At 36.2% G+C, this 16,330-nt stretch overlaps 1 protein-coding gene across 4 annotated transcripts in view; it reads right to left on the bottom strand.

Moving 5' to 3' along the window:
• The window catches only part of HCFC2 (host cell factor C2), a 67,077-nt gene that overhangs the window by 24,939 nt on the left and 25,808 nt on the right, over window positions 1-16,330 (bottom strand). The window contains exons 11-17 of one of the 4 annotated variants that reach the window (XM_081822307.1): window positions 13,133-13,336; window positions 12,497-12,570; window positions 10,437-10,574; window positions 8,523-8,708; window positions 8,076-8,114; window positions 7,529-7,814; window positions 6,917-6,955 (exon numbers count right to left, since the gene is read on the bottom strand). In XM_081822307.1, coding sequence (XP_081678433.1) covers window positions 6,917-6,955; window positions 7,529-7,814; window positions 8,076-8,114; window positions 8,523-8,708; window positions 10,437-10,574; window positions 12,497-12,570; window positions 13,133-13,336 — 966 coding nt within the window. Of the gene's footprint in view, window positions 1-4,247; window positions 7,815-8,075; window positions 8,115-8,522; window positions 8,709-10,436; window positions 10,575-12,496; window positions 12,571-13,132; window positions 13,337-16,330 lie in introns of those variants that run through there. The other 3 variants (XM_081822309.1, XM_081822308.1, XM_081822310.1) reach the window with 3 other exon arrangements.

The raw sequence follows: 16,330 nt of genomic DNA, 5'->3' as shown, positions 1-16,330 counted from the left end.
ATCATTTACATGAAAGTTCAAAATCAGGTAAGTCTAAACAATATACTATTAGGGATATATACATAGATGGGAGAACCATAAATAAAAACATGGGAATTATTAACAAAACATCCAGAATAATGTTTGCCTTGTGTGGTATGTGGGTTGAGGACAAATGGGGGGATTCTGGGTATCTGAGAATATTCTAGTTCTTAAGCTGAAGGTTGAACACATGTCTGGTCATTATATTTATTTTTCAAAAAATATTTTAAAAGAAAAAAGATATGATTATTTACTACATAATTTCATCAACCAAGAGAAGGAACATCTCCCCATATTTCAGCCACTGCTGTGCACTGTAAATCAGCTAATTATTATTATTATTTTTTTTAAAGATTTTATTTATTTGACAGAGAGAGACACAGCGACAGAGGGAACACAAGCAGGGGGAGTGGGAGAGTGAGAAGCAGGCTTTCCGTGGAGCAGGGAGCCCAATGCGGGGCTCAATCCCAGGACCCCGGGATCACGACCTGAGCCCAAGGCAGATGCCTAACGACTGAGCCACCCAGGCGCCCCTCAGCTAATTATTTTAACTGGTGGGGAATAAGTGCCTGATAATAGGAAAAGAGGAATGAGTATGGGCTATTCCTCACTCAATGAAAAAAAGACACACCCCTAATAGAAAAATGGGGAAAAGACATGAATAAGTATTTCACATAAGAGAAAACACATTCATATATGAAAAAAACACTCAAAACCTCACTAGGTTCCCGAAGGTCAGGATCCATCGAGATGGCAGTATTACAGGACTGCTCTGCCAAGTTGAATCAGTCACTGGCCTGATTCTGGTTAACTGGTTACTTTGTTCCCTGGGTATAACCATTTGTATAAAGCAGAGAATACAGATGGGTGATGCAAATCCCAAAATAAATGGATGAAGACCCTGCCTCTTTACTGAATTCTGCTGACTCTCAAAAGTACAGATTCCCTTTGGCCCATTCTCCTAATTATTTATGTACTAAGTAATCCAAAAATACAGAAAGTACATGGTAGTTATTGTTTCTCCACACTGCTCAATAACAGGTGTCAGGTTGGTCACACAAAGGTCATAACAATTTTGCAATCGCGTCTTTGCCAAGGTCATTGCCGGCAGTGTCACTGTGCAGATTAAATAAAACATAGTTAAGGTGCAATTTTTCCTGATTCAAAAATAGCTATTAAAATGGTATATAACTTCAAAATTTGAAAAGAAGAAAAAAAGAAAAAAGATCTTGAAACATTTGATCCAGCCCCTTTACCCAAACAGGGCAAGCTCAAGTTATTATCCTGGGTAAGGGAGTTCTTGCAAGAAGTAGACTAGGCCTGGCAGCAGAAGGCCTGCAACCCATTTCCAGGAAATGGGGAAGTTGAAGGTGTATTCTCCAGGTCCAGGATCCCGAACTGGGTCTAACACAGGGGTGCCAACTCATTAGAAAGTTCCAGACATTGCTGTAGCTATTGTAAAAGTCCCAGACAGCTACAAGACGTAAAATCTCAATCATATTTAAGCTGGAAGGGACATGCCACCAGGGGGTGGTACACTGCAACTGGTGGAGGGAAGACTTCGTAAACGTGGGACTGGCTGAGCTTAGGGTCCTGCTACTCCGCCACCTTGCACCCCCCCAACTCCCACCCCTAGAGCTGGCGGCTGCAGTGGCCGGGACGGGGAAACTCTGGATCAGAAAGTCAGACCTTCATAATGCTGCCCACTGTCTCACACACTACGCTATGCTAAGTGGCACACCTACACCTTTGTTATTCTGGATGGTCAGTATTATACCTGCAGCTTTTTCCTCCCTTTCCAGTAAGAAACAGAGAAATTAGGAGGGAACCTTTCTCAAGTTCTTAAGGACTTTCCATTCTGTCTCCCCAGATTCAAGGAATGAATAATCCTCTTGGTCAGAGCTGGATATTTATTGGACCATGATTTACCAGCGGACAGCGTTATCCCATGTTCAAAAACAAATACCAGCTCCTACCTTTTATTTTTAGCCTGTATATGCTTGGACACAACAGGTTCTCCTGTGCTTTCTTCAGTTCTCATACTGAGGAATGATGGGTCCTTTAGATTCTTGTCCCTGGGTGGCAAGGAGACCAGGAAGGGGGAGTGGGTAGGAAGGGGGCAATTTCCTTCTCTGCAACAGCTTTCATATCTGATATGCCACCAACTCATACTTTTTAAACTTTTATCTTCAGGAGTCAACACCCTGACATCCCTAAATACTCTGGAAAGACTTTTTGTTGAACCAGCAAAATCAAATCAGGAAATAGTGAATCCTTCTGTTGCTTCTGTACTCTCATACCTATGTCTTCCTAGCCTTCTCTCTATCTAAGGCCAAAGGCTTTGTAACCCTGTATTCTCAAGACTTGAATGTGAGGCTCTGGCAGGAGTGGTATTCAGACTGTGAATATGATGACCTTTAAGTACCAGGCCCCCCAATTCAATTTATCCAAGATACTAAATACACAAAAGAACCTCACACTCAGTTTCAGATGACCTTGCTGAAATTAACAACCTCACGAGTGGACATTTTTTTTTTTTTAAATTTTAGTTCCTCAGAGGACAGGAAAGAAGCAAAGAGATACTAGTAAGATACAGAAATCTATCTTGAACAACGAGGCTGGTATCCTTGGATTTTATAGCCTCTTTCTTCTTCAGTTCATAGAATATTTTTCTCCCCAGTTGGTGTAGTTCATGTTTTTCCAGGCATCACACACACACACACACACACACATACACACACACACACAGTCTTCCTGAGTTACAGAAATAGTACAGGGACTCCCAACTATAACGGGGAAATGTGGAAGTTGTGCCAATGTCATGTTGTTTTCTGTTAGGGTAAGAATCCTTTGTCCTATAAGCTCGGAGGTGACAACAGTGGCCTGAATTGATATGTATTAATGCTGGTGTTCCATGTCTTTCAGCAGTCCCTGTGTTTAAGCATTAAATAGGTAGGTGGTTTTTTCCTAATGCTAGATAATTGCCCATGGCTTTCCTACAAGGAAATAGTTTGGAAATATTTTTAGCTCATTTTCTGGATCATCCAATGTTAAAAATCATAATTCAGCAATATCCAACAATCTCACTAAATGCTCAGATCTTTTTAGATCAGAGACTTCTGCTTGAGATCTGTACATACCTAGATTAAACCCCTTTTAGCCCAGTACATATGTGACACATCGTTTATTTATCCCAGAACTTCTCCTAGGAACCTAAGTAAGAGCAAGGTAGGATAAGACAAAGCTGGAGTTAGTATTTCCTCCAGAGGCTTACTAAATATGCTAAAATCTCTTTCCCTATCAAAGCCTCCCTCCCATTTTCACCCCAATTTGAGAGAGGGGAGTGAGAATATGGAGAGATGTAAAGATGACAATTTTCTTTAACCATGTGTTAACATATTTAAGTACCAGCTGAAAGGCCGATATGTAAGAAATATAAAGACCCAGTCTCTGCCTCAAAGACCTACCACTATTCTGGCAGAGGGAGAAAACAATGCTAACAAGTAAGGATACAATGTTTTTTAGGCTGCTATGACAGAAGATTTGACAAAGGACAGTGGGGGCACAAGAAGAAGGAGGCAAATCTACCTGGATATGGATGGAGCACGTCAAGAAAGGCTCCATATTGAAATCTTGAAAAAGGACCTGAGTCTTGAAAAAAATGAATGGAAGCAGGTGCAAGTGGAAAAGGGGACTAGAGACAGGAGGAGGTATGGAAAGAGAGAGCGAGTATCACAGAAACCAAGAAAATGTCCAAGTCTCCAGGGAGGGGTTGAGTTATGAAGGACAAGAGTAATCACCGGATTTGGGAAATGAGAAGTTATCCCTGACCTTTGCTAGAGCCATTTTGATGGAGAAGCAGGACAGAAATCTGGCTGCTGTGAATTAAAGTGGGTGCAAGGCATAAAGACAAAAGATTAAGAATGAATAGAAGACAAAAAAAAGAGATGGCAACAGTTTAGATCTGTTTCCTGGAGCCATGTGCCTTTTCACCCATGAGCTCAGCCACAGGAAAGGTTAGAGAGATACAGCTTCACATCTGTATGAGAACATGACTCCCGAACACAATCCACTAACTTAAAAACAAGTTTTGGGACACAATCTATTCTTTATGAGACGGCCTATATTATTTTAAGAATGATACAAAGTCAACATTTCTACAGATTTACTCTGCCATCACTAATTTTTCTCTCATAGAGTTCAAAATAAATAACACCTGTAATTGGTTATAATAGAAAAGGTGCTTTATTTTACATTATCATTGGTACATAATACATGAAACTGCCTAAAATCAGTCTTGGAAAACTTAACTGTCAGTTATACCTTAAGCAGTCAAAGACCAAGTCTATTTTGCAACCTATTTCATTCATGGTCAGATTACTACAATAACTTTAAATACTAACTATCTCTTTATAGCCAATGTTACAAATGATTTTTATGCTACAAGTGCTGCAATTTTTTAAAAATAAAAATACCTTCAGTTATAGTAGACCATATCTCTAACCAGAACAAATCTTTGCTAGGCTACAAGTCTTTGAAATAATGGATCAACAGTTTTACCTTCTTATAGATGATGGTATTTATGTAATTGGATTATAGGGCAAGGGGGCCTCATACATGCAATCAGATTCTTTCCGTTTTTGTTTTAATGTGGATAAAAGTGAGTTTATAATACCCTATTTCTAGTTAAATTACCAAAACAGTTTACTAAACTAAAATGAAGCCAATACAATATTTTAGAAAATATAATTCTAAGAGCATGCAACATCAAAATCTTTTTACTACATATGTGAAACAAAGTTGTAGAGCCCAGGAAGATGACTGTGGCACAAAGGCTTGAACATCTGAATTGCCTATCCAGCAGGGAGGAGTAAAGAAAGTCATTTAACTCAGCATAAATCCTCTTATGAAAGATATCTGCATGATCTAGCCCACTGCTACTCAGGGATCTTCACTCAGAAAATGTGCAAATCATAGGAAGCTAAACGCACTTCTCTTGTTATTTACCCTAGTCCATTCTATTCATGAACACGCAGCTTGAAGATCTGTTATTAACTATTAATGTCAAGCCACAGGGATTTCTCAATGGCATTTTTCAGTCACCCATAAACATGACCGTTGCTTAATGTACAAATGCCAAAAAATGATAACAAAATCTGGGCTTATTCTTAAAGTAAAAACATTTGTCATTTTCACAAATCCCTTGGTACAGAAAGACGGCCTTTCTCTCTAAAAATAAGATGTACGTTAGAACCACAGGTTCACAGCACAGTTGAGGCAATGTAAAGCAAAGTAAACTAAACAAATACTAAATAGGTACAAATGTGCACACTCAAACAAATATTCTATTCTTTGCTTAAAGTCAACTTAGTCCTGTCATTAAGAGAAGTGCTTCGAGATGCAAATTGTTAATTAATGCAGAGAATAAGGAGGTAAAAGCGAGACCTTATTTCTAATAAAGCAAACAGATCATTAAAATAATTGGACTTGAAACATATACTCTAACTTTCCACTCTTACTCTTTTTATACTAAACACACACATATACACAACAAACCCTAGCATTTAATATGTGCAAAATTGCTTACCATTTATTTTAACTTTGGTTAAGTATTTGTTTAGCCTATATCAGACATATTATGGAAGCTATACAAATGATTACAAACATAATAATGAGGTAAGTTAAAATTCTACTAGTGCAAAAAGCAAGCATATGCTAAAAGCAAAGCATATGAATTTAACAAATGCAGAATGAAGCTCTCACCAAGGGAGGTGCTGACATAACAAACCAGAGAGGCTCCTTGTAAACATTGTTTGTAAAATACACATTTAAAGATTAAGGATTCATACAGCCACAAAAAAGGTACTCTAACAACACCAGAGTAGTGCATTTATTTTACCTTTAGAGTTTGGAAATCACTCATTACGTGTCTAACAGTTTGCATATTTTCTTCAAGAGAAACTTAATTAGTGAGACACATTAATTACAAATACTGTAGTATAAAAATCCCAGTTCTTTACAAAAATTATATATTAAAATATTCTATACACTTTAAATTAGTAACTGGAACATACATATATATCAATTCTGCACAATTAAATCCATCTTGGCTGGGAGTATTCTACGTGAAGCTCGAGGACACAGCTACTCAGTCAACCTACACTGGCATAAGGTTACACGGTATAAAAAAGATAGGCCTGGGCCCGTGCGATTATTGCAGCTTGTAGTGTGAACGACCTTTTCTGCACTTATTGCTCTGTATTTCCATTCCAGATCTGAACAGGCAGTGGAACCGTGACATTCCGAAAAGGTTCAAAACAAGCTACCTGTGGCAGAGGATCCATCATGCCTATCTGCATCTTTAAGGTTGCAATGGGACCTGAGTGAGCTGTCTAATGCTTATATTTCAGTTGTAAAAAAGTTTATACAATTTTGAGGTAAAAACAATGCAAAAATAAAACATTTAGAGCATTTACAAAAATCTTACAAATGTTTAAAACACTATTTCAAAACTTGTGTTCTGTTAAGGTGCTTCTTTCTTTCTGCAATAAGGAGGACATATATACTTCAATTTTGAATTTTAAATTATGAAGGTTTTATTAATTTCAGCAAAAGCAAAGTTAGAGCCATTAAGACAGATGTTAAAATGTTCACAGATATACTTTGCTTCTGATGAAAATACAGAATTTTAGTGCTGAAAGAAACCTTAAATGTAAATTTTTAAAATTCTGTCTTCTATTAATGAGGAAACCGAGGACCGGGTAAGTTAAGCGCTTTGGCCAAAAATATATTCCAATATATCAGGTATGAATCAAGAAAACCCATTATTCTTTCTGTATTTTGCCATGATTCTTAGAAAATAATAAAAATTCAAAATCAGAGTTTCTGAACTCACCTCTTTCTTTCTTTTGTAATTTCTTAAGCTCTGTGCTAACTGTAGACAAACAAAAGAAATGAATCAAATAGCGGCTACTAAAATTAGTATCACAAATATTGTCCAGTAGAAGACAGTTGTTAAGAGGACCGCTGCTCATCTAGAATAATAAAGTTAGAGGGAGTACTCAAAGACGGGTCCTTGACAATGGAGAGAACATCTACTATGTAGGACAGCGCAGTGCACAACAGCCAGTTACTAGAATCATCTCAGTAACTCTAGGATGACTGAGTTACATGGCCTTTAGAAAAGATACTGGGGTAATAAAGCCTTCTAGCTTTTATCTTAATTTACTATTTTCCTTTATAAAAAAGCAGTTATATAACTGTAAGGACGAATCCATATACTAATTTTCAGAGAGTCTTTGCTTCTTTTCTATTTTTATTTGGATCTAAAATTGAGCAAATACATTTTAAGAACAACTTACAAACTCAAACTCATAAGTGCTAGAAATACAGTCGGAGAATACTCTTTTAAATGACAAATCTTCAAAACCAGCTACTAATAAATAATCTTCACAATAGCTTCAGTAAAAAAAAAAAATTCAATTTAAAGGTGCTTTTTTATTGTTACCTTGAAGCCATCGAACTTGCGTAGCTGGTCCATATCCCTTTTCATTCTTTGCTGATATCCTGAACACAATGGCAGGCCTGGATGTATAATCGATATGTGCATTTGCAAGTTGCCCGGCAGTTACTATACATGATGTCTTAAGACCACAATAAATCCTCATAAACACAAGCTGACTTGGATTATCTTGTATTTGTGCTGTGCGGATAGCCAAGTAGGCTGAGTATTCCAAAATATTTCCAGAAGGGGAAGTTGGAGGTTCCCAGGAGAGATGGATACCCTCAACATTCTTGAAGAGAGGAGGAAAAAAAAAAAAAACAACACGTAAAGGTTCTGAAGTTTTCTCTAATATCACTTACAATGTTGAGTCTATCTTTAGAATACAAAATACTGCTTTCCGCTAAAGTAACTGCATTAGATACTAGAACTTTTATTATTGATTTTTAAAAACCTAATTGGATCTACAATGTTTAATTCATGCCCACTTTTCAATATCATAACTAGGCTTAAATGTCTGCCTGTACCATCCTAAGAAAGGGATTTTTCTTACCTGAAAGCAGATCTTTTCTTCTCTAAAGAGGGGCAGGACCTTAGGATAAAATATAATTCAATTTCATGTGTTCTATTAAAATTCTCCAGCACAAACTTTTTGGTTCCATACAATAAGAACAAAGTTAATATTAAGAAGAATACCAGATTTCCCTGACTTTCTATATTTTGGATGCTGTAATTTTGCTTGAAATTTGGTCCTTAAAATTATGAGTGATTAGCAAACATTTTTTAAACTTATAATGCACCCCTTTTATTTAAGACCTAATTTTTTTTTTATTGAAGTACTATTGACACACACATTACATTAGTTTCAGGTGTACATCAATCCACCCTTTTAGATACCTCTCATTTCATCAGTTACTAACATGAATCTCTAAACTGACAGTTTTACTTCATGTACAAAATTTCAATAATTAAATCACCAAGCCTTGACCTGACATCTCACCTTGGAAATTCTGACTGCAGAAGGAGCTCCAGGAAAACCGGGAATACAAGTTTTAAATTCACTGATTTTGCTGAAAGGGCCTATTCCACAACCATTGATGGCAGCAACCCTGAATCTATATCCCGTGCCTGGAACAAGATCTTGTTTCTTAAGTAAACTGTAGTCAGGTGCGTCTGCATTTCCTATCTAAAATGTAATACATGCAAAAGTCAAAAGGTGCAATTCATCATTTTGTCATTCAACAAGAAAACTTTTAAAGAATGAATTATGTTTTAAGGTTCTAGTTCACATTTATTTCCCTTTTTTACACATGGAATAAACCTTCCAATACAAAAGCAACTAAGCCCATAAATTGGTGATTCTTATCCAGAGGAAAAATGCCCTTTCCAGTTAAAAACCACTGATTATAAAAAGAAATTAAAGTGTGTTCTGCACATAAAGAATATGAAGGTAGAAAAAATTGAAGACCACTATAAACAAAGTAACAACTATCTTTATAAACTTAGAGTAGAAATTTCAGAAGAACTACTCTCAAATAGTCTAACCAGGAACAATACCCTTTGGATATAGGCAAGCAAGCTTGACAGAAGTGACTAGCATGTAGTATAGAGCATTTTAAAAATTAATATTCAGCAGATGCTGAATAAATGTTAAATAACTGGATTGCATATTCTGGGTAGAAGTTCATAACATTCACAACTTTCAAACAGTTTTTCCATGTTCTCCCTAACTCTCACTGCACCACTGTGAGGCAGGTAGTGCTAATGGTATCATTCCCAATTTTAAGGGAGCAATATCATTTTTGTTTTATAGATGAGGAAACGGAGTCTCAGAGAGGTTAAACAAGTGCCTTGTCCAAGGTCACACTGTTGAGTCCTGGAACTAATGATTCAAACCCAAGCTTACTGGTTCTAAATTTTATGCTATTTTTCTTTTGGGAAAAACAGGTAGCTACTAGGCCCTTAGATATTGTTATTCCCTTATATATGAAATCAAACTACCGCCAGAAATTTCATTAGGTATAATACTAACAAATTATTAACCAGGATTTCTGTTTTTGTCAATTGGAAGAATTCTATGAAAAAGAAAGATATCAGAAGTAGTATTAGAGAAACTAAAATGTAATGATAAATGATAAATTATCCATTTATGTAGGTCTAGGCAATTCACTCTCTGAAATTCACCATTCCAGAAAAAAATCAGTTCAATGTGCTTTGGAGCTGTTATTTATTTCGTAATTCTTAGGGTTAATGTCTCACTTATATATATGAGTTCTTCTTTAAAGGAGTTTCAGAATCAAGAGAAAATTAGATTGTATTCAATAACCAACAGGAGCTCTTAAATTTTTTAAGTTGTGAAATCAGGAATTTAAAAAATTCTCAGTAAAGGGGCGCCTGGCTGGCTCAGTTGGTTAAGCGTCAGACTCTTGATTTTGGCTCAGGTCATGATCTCAGGGTCTTGAGACAGAGGCTCCACTCTCAGTGTGGAGTCTGCTTCTCTCCCTCTGCCCCTCCCCTGACTTGCGCACTCAAACGCTAAATAAATAAATAAACCTTAAAAAAAAAAAAGTTCTCAGTAAGAAAAAATGTTCCATTCTCAAAACACACCAGGTAACAAAATTAGAGATATTTCAAAAAATCCTTCTCTGTACTGGCCAGACCATATTATTTATGACTCAAAATCCAGCCCAGTGATTGTATAAGTTTTTTTAAGTGACCTGCTTGTGATATATTCCATAAAAAGTGCCTTAAAAAAGAACACAAGATAATTAGGCATATAGATAGGAATCTCAATTATAGATTGTGAACAGATCCCAGTTTCATGCATTCAAGTGACTTGAATCAGGGTTATTAAAAAATATCTCATTCATGAAACTTATAACTCAAAGGGTAGGAAATATAGATCAACAGCTACCTTTGAGATGCTTTGCTTTCCTTTTGGCAGCAAATAAAACTGGCTCACCAAAGCTGTATTATTTTTAAAAATTCCTACATCACACCACTGTCGTTCCCCTGCTTTCATTGTGGCCACTGGATTTGAAGGAGTCTCTTTCTAATTTCAGAGAAAGAAAAATTTATCAGGACTCTTATTGTGCATATAAGAAACTTCAAGATTTAATAAATCCATGCAGTGATCTACAAGTAGGTATATGGGTAAACACCACAACATTAAAAGCTCGTAAGTAAATAAACTCTTAACAGATTAGGTCAACTGACAGTGAAACAGGGATGCCAATTCAAACACAGGGAGTGACAGGCATTCTCCAAGTCAGTGGCTCTGCACTATCAACCTAGCTGCAGTTAGCATGCTTTCCAATCAGTGATATGTTAAAATGCCGGCTGTTTTACAGAACACTGTCATTTCAGAGACCCTCTCAGAAAATGTAATCCCTTTAGTGTGAAATTACACCTTGCTCCAAAGGAGCAAATAAGGAAAAATTCATTCCAAGCTGGCTTATTTCTAGACTCAAAAACAACTAGCAGAAATTCAGTGATCTTTGCACTTGAAATACCTGTGATTCTCCAAACCTAAAAGGAGAAAAAATGTTCAAAACTAAAATGCAATTTGAATATACTTTAGTATATACTAAAGAGGAGCAGATTAAACAGTTTTATATTTTTTACCTTGCTTTAAAACAAATAAACTTCCTCTACCTTAAGCTACTTTTAGTGATAAGTGAATTATACTTATCCCTGGAACTAACCTTTTTAAGCCATCTTCTTTATAAATGAGACACTGTTTCCAGAAGCTCAAAACAAATGTGCACTTCAGTTATTTATTTCTGTCTTAAATATATAACAGCAGAGGTACATGCTTACAATTCACATTATTTGTTATTTAGGCTATCACACATGACAACGTGAGCTAACCAGAAAAGTCTTTTAAGTTTTTTTTTTTTTAAAGGAATATCTTTAAGCTTGTTTTCATTTTTAAAGTTGTAAAAACTCTCTTCAACAACTTTTATAAAACAACTGGCTCCACCTGAAATAACAAATACCATTCTGGCTGATGTGTTGCAAAATAGGTTTAGGAGAAAAAAAGTTCCCTTTAATAATTCTTCCCTGAGAAGAGTCTAAGAATTCTAGGACTTAACATTCTGGAAAGGTGAAAGCTGATGAAGGTAAATATCTGATCGAAATCCATAAAATCATGATTGAAAGAAAACTAAAACTACAGACAATTCCTGAAGATTCCCAGAGGTAAATATTAGGTCAAATAAAACTCTTGCTCATAGCAATAAAGTTGAAATGACTGATAATTTTAAAATAAATTAAAAAGTATATACACACACATGCACACACATATGTTTACCCTTATATTTACCTCATTAAGACAACCGTGGTATATTTGTGAGGCAAATACTTAGCATTTTAAGTTTGGTGCCATGCAGACCGATTTTGGCCTTTCATAAAACAACCCAGTGTCAGAGATTATTGGGCTACCCTAAGGTATGTCTAACCCAATCTGCAATATTCTGCTATTCTCGCAATAGCTAGCAATAGAGCCATTGAAGTTTTATATTCTGTAACATGTCCTTTTACTCTTTAAGCCATTAATGTAATTTACATATGTACATATATATGTAGACATACACACACCCATATTTCTGGTTATGAAAGCAGCACATTTCACTATACAAAAATATTGAAGGCCCACAGAAGTAAGTAAAAATTATCTGTGGCCGCATAGCCTGGAGAAAGTCATCTAGCATTAGAGTGTGGATGTGCGTGGACTCACGTGAGAGTGAGAATGTATGTATCGTGTGTGTCTTTTAATAAAATTGGGACCACAGTATATATATATTATTTTTTATGCAGCTTTTTTCACTTAACATTTTTCTATTCAAGCCTTCATTTCTCAATCTTTGGCAAAGTCATCACTAGAGGACACCCAAGAATCTTCTCATGAATTTATGCTGAAGTTGCTCAGCATCCCACCTTTAAACACATAGGATCTTCAGGTCATATACTTACAGAAAACGGCATCGCTGTAGCATGTGTTTCTACACGGCTGATCTTAGTCGCAGGCAGTGCACATGCTTCGTCAACTAAAAACCAAACAATTCATCATATAAGACTTACGTAATCACTTAGCAAACAGACACATTAAAATTTATAAACATACAAAAAATAGCCAGAGGGAGAAAAACACAATAATTCGAAATATGGATGCTCTAACTTGAACTAATTCACAAAGTTCATTTCTCAAGGGTTTGATGACTTGCTAGAACTTCAGAGAATGTTTACCAAAGATGAAACACAAGTCCTATTGCAAAAGAATGAAATGAGCATTTACAAAATCAGAAATCAATCAAGCTGGGAGAATTATTACTCCATAGTCTAAAGAATGAAGTTTTTCTATGGGAAAGAAGTTTGCTGAATATATTCATGGTAGGAAAAATACATTCTGAATGTATTTCAGTGTGTGCTGATTTAAATATTTTATGGAAGGCAGCAGAGTATATTATATAATAATTTTAATTGAAATGTTTTATCTGTTTATATATGATTCAATCCAAGATGAAATGGAATTCCCATCTAAACAAATAAGTTTGATGAATTTATATACAAAAATGGTTCAAAATACAGTATGTGAAACACATTTCAAACCTTCAGATTTGGTACTGAATGTTGTTAGTGAAGTTTCATCTTTTACAACTGCCCCATTTGTACTGGATGATTCAGTTTTAATGGTCTGCTGGGTTACCATAGTTTGTGCGCTGGAAACAGAACTGGATACAGAAGTTTCAGGGATTACTGTTCTTAAGTCCAGGCAACTACTTAGAACACCTATATTTGCTGAAGTATGAGGACCTAAAATTAAAGTGAAAAGATCAATTATTAACATAATGCCTGCAATAAGTGTTCCGTATTATGGTTCTTGTCATACAATTCTTGGTATTTTCGATTTTAAAAACATAAACATGAGTAATGTATATGTCATTCATATGAATTAACCACTAGGCATATAATGTTTAGAAAAATAAAGTGCACTACACAGACAACAGATGTTCAACTTTTTAGCTCCTTCTTCCACTCTAAACACTGAATCATTGTTCTCGGACTCTCCTAAATCATAGATCAAATGCCCTGCTTCCCATTTTAGGGAAACATATAGAAGTCATCAGGCATGAATGCCATCAATTTTCTGCCTCTCCTGCCCTAAACTAGAAATATATTTGTGATTATGCCCATCCTTTCTGTTTTCTCTTCCATTTCAGAGGATGAACTGACCTCTCTCCTGAGGAAGGATAATCTATCCTCCTGTGCTCTTGGCCCCATTCCTTCCCCATATTTTGGGACCCTCTTTCATCAATCATTACTCTCTCTTCAGGATTTTCAGATTCTTTTTCATTAGTAGTTTTTGGCCATCGGTCCATAAACATTATCAAGTCTCTCAAGCAAACAAACAAGCATCTTCTCTGACCCCACAAATCTCCTCCAGTTACCTCTGCCCCTCACTAATTCCCTTCAGAGCAGTCTCTACTTCCTTGACCTCCTCAAACTTGGTTTCTAGCCCACTACTCTAATGAAATGGCTCTGGCAAATGTCAGTGATTTCAAGGGATGCCTTTCGATTTCCATTTACTTGACCTTTCTGCAATGTGAACAATGCTGACCACATACTCCTTTTTGAAGCTGTTTCTTTCTATGACTTATAATTACTCATTCCACAATACCGAAGATTTACTATTTAACAGATATTGTGCTTGTTTCTACAATGTTGAAACAAAGCAGGCATGGTTAATACCTCATCAAGTTAAAATCATGTGATAGAGATAGACCTACAAACTGTGATGCCTGGAAAAAATAGGACACCAATCTCTTTGGTTCTTTTCCTGACCTTCTAGGAACCCCTTTTCAATCTCTTTAGCTGGTTTCTTCTCTTCAAATGACTCTTCAAATGCAGATGTTCCCAAGCCCTCTCTTTTCTCCATTTACATATTTTCCTATGCTTTAACTACATTCACAAATCATACCTCTCTCAAATACATATGTCCTGGGCATTGTGCCAGGTGCTAGGAATCTCACAGTAAACAAGTCAGACAAGGTCCCTGCTCTTGTAGAGCTTATATTTTAGATACCCTTAACTTCCAAATTTTACTTCCAGCCAAAAACTACTACCTAAACTCTACACCTAAGTATCCAACTGCCCATTAGAAATCTTTACCAATATGTTCTTCAAGTGCCTCAAAAACACTAAGTTCAAAGTTGAACGTACCTTTTTCCCAAGTCTGTTCTTGCTCCTGTATTTCATATCTTGATAAAGAGTATCATCATCCACTGAATTTCCAACCCCAAAAACTGGGAGTCATGGTCAACTCATTTTTATTTCTCATATCCAACCAGTTTCCAAGGCTAATAATGGATGCTAGTTTCTAAAAGTCTGAGAAATGATATATTCTCTCCTCTCCATCCCACCCACTGCGTCTCTTGCAGTTCTAAAGGAACACCCTAACGGGTCTCCCAATCATTTCCTACTATAGTTCTGATGGTGAGGCCAGAGTGTTCTTTCCAAACAACAACTAATCATGTCACTCTTCCACTTTTAAAACATACCAGCTACTCTAACCTCCAGAGAAAAAGTCCAATCTTTTTCTCTGTTAACCTATCATTGGGTAGCCATTCATTCACATATTTGAATGTCTATGATCTGCCAGATACTGTCACTGTACAACCACTCTGGTTTTCCCATTTGCCTAATACTAATTTTATCCAAACTGCCCTACAACATAGGATTTAGAGTACATTAAGATTCTAAAACCTCAAAGCTTTTATTTGTTTTCAAGAATATAAACTTTACAAGACAGACATAGAAAATCACTGTAAGAAAGAAAAACAGGGGCGCCTGGGGGTGGCTCAGTCGGTTAAGCATCTGCCTTCGGCTCAGGTCATGATCCCTGGGTCCTAGGAGTGAGCCCCTCATCAGGTTCCCTGCTCACCAGGAAGCCTGCTTCTTCCTCCCCCACTGCCTGCCATTCCCCTGCTTGTGCTCTCTCTCTCTGTCAAATAAATAAACAAAACAAAACAAAAAAGACAGAAATATAAGCTGCAGCCCACGATCAGGCTTTTATAATTTTACCAAATGATTCCATCAGAAAATCAAGAAAACAAAAGTGTTTTCCTTTTCCACATGTAATGAAATGAGGAAAAATGACAGGAAATTATTTTCCTTGAATACTCTTATCTACTATGGGCTCATAAAGAAAAACGGAAATAAAAATTATATTCATCTTGTTAAGTTTGCATCATGGAAGAGGATTTAGATTTATATCAGCTGTCATGATGTTTTCAAATTAAAAATACAGTCACATATTTCTATGTCACAGACATATCAGAATGAGACTTACAGAATAATTTTAGATATTTAAATCAGGCGCAATGCTTAATGTATCTCAAACGGCATAAGAATATTCAAATGAACTCATTTTAAATATAAGGTTCACCAATTACAAGCTGTCCCATGAATGTAATCAACAGTTCTCATAAATGAATGATCTTTCTGAGGATAATCCAGTTACTTCCTATACAAATATTTACTAAGTGACTACTATTAACCAGGCATGGATTCAAGTGCTGAGGAAATAAGAGATGAACAAGAAAATTCCTGCCCCAAATAAATAATTTCAGGTAGTTCTAAGTGCTAAGAAAATACAGTAATGGAGGGTACGTGCACCCCGATGTTTATAGCAGCAATGTCCACAATAGCCAAACTATGGAAAGGGCCAAGATGTCCATCGACAAATGAATGGATAAAGAAGATGTGGTATATATATACAATGGAATATTATGCAGCCATCAAAAGGAA

Source organism: Leptonychotes weddellii, chromosome 5 (assembly GCF_054177405.1).
Source record: "Leptonychotes weddellii isolate Sample4059 chromosome 5, ASM5417740v2, whole genome shotgun sequence".
In the NCBI taxonomy this organism is placed as follows: domain Eukaryota; kingdom Metazoa; phylum Chordata; class Mammalia; order Carnivora; family Phocidae; genus Leptonychotes; species Leptonychotes weddellii.
Note: the sequence above shows the minus strand (reverse complement) of the source record. Positions and strands in the feature narration are given on the sequence as shown.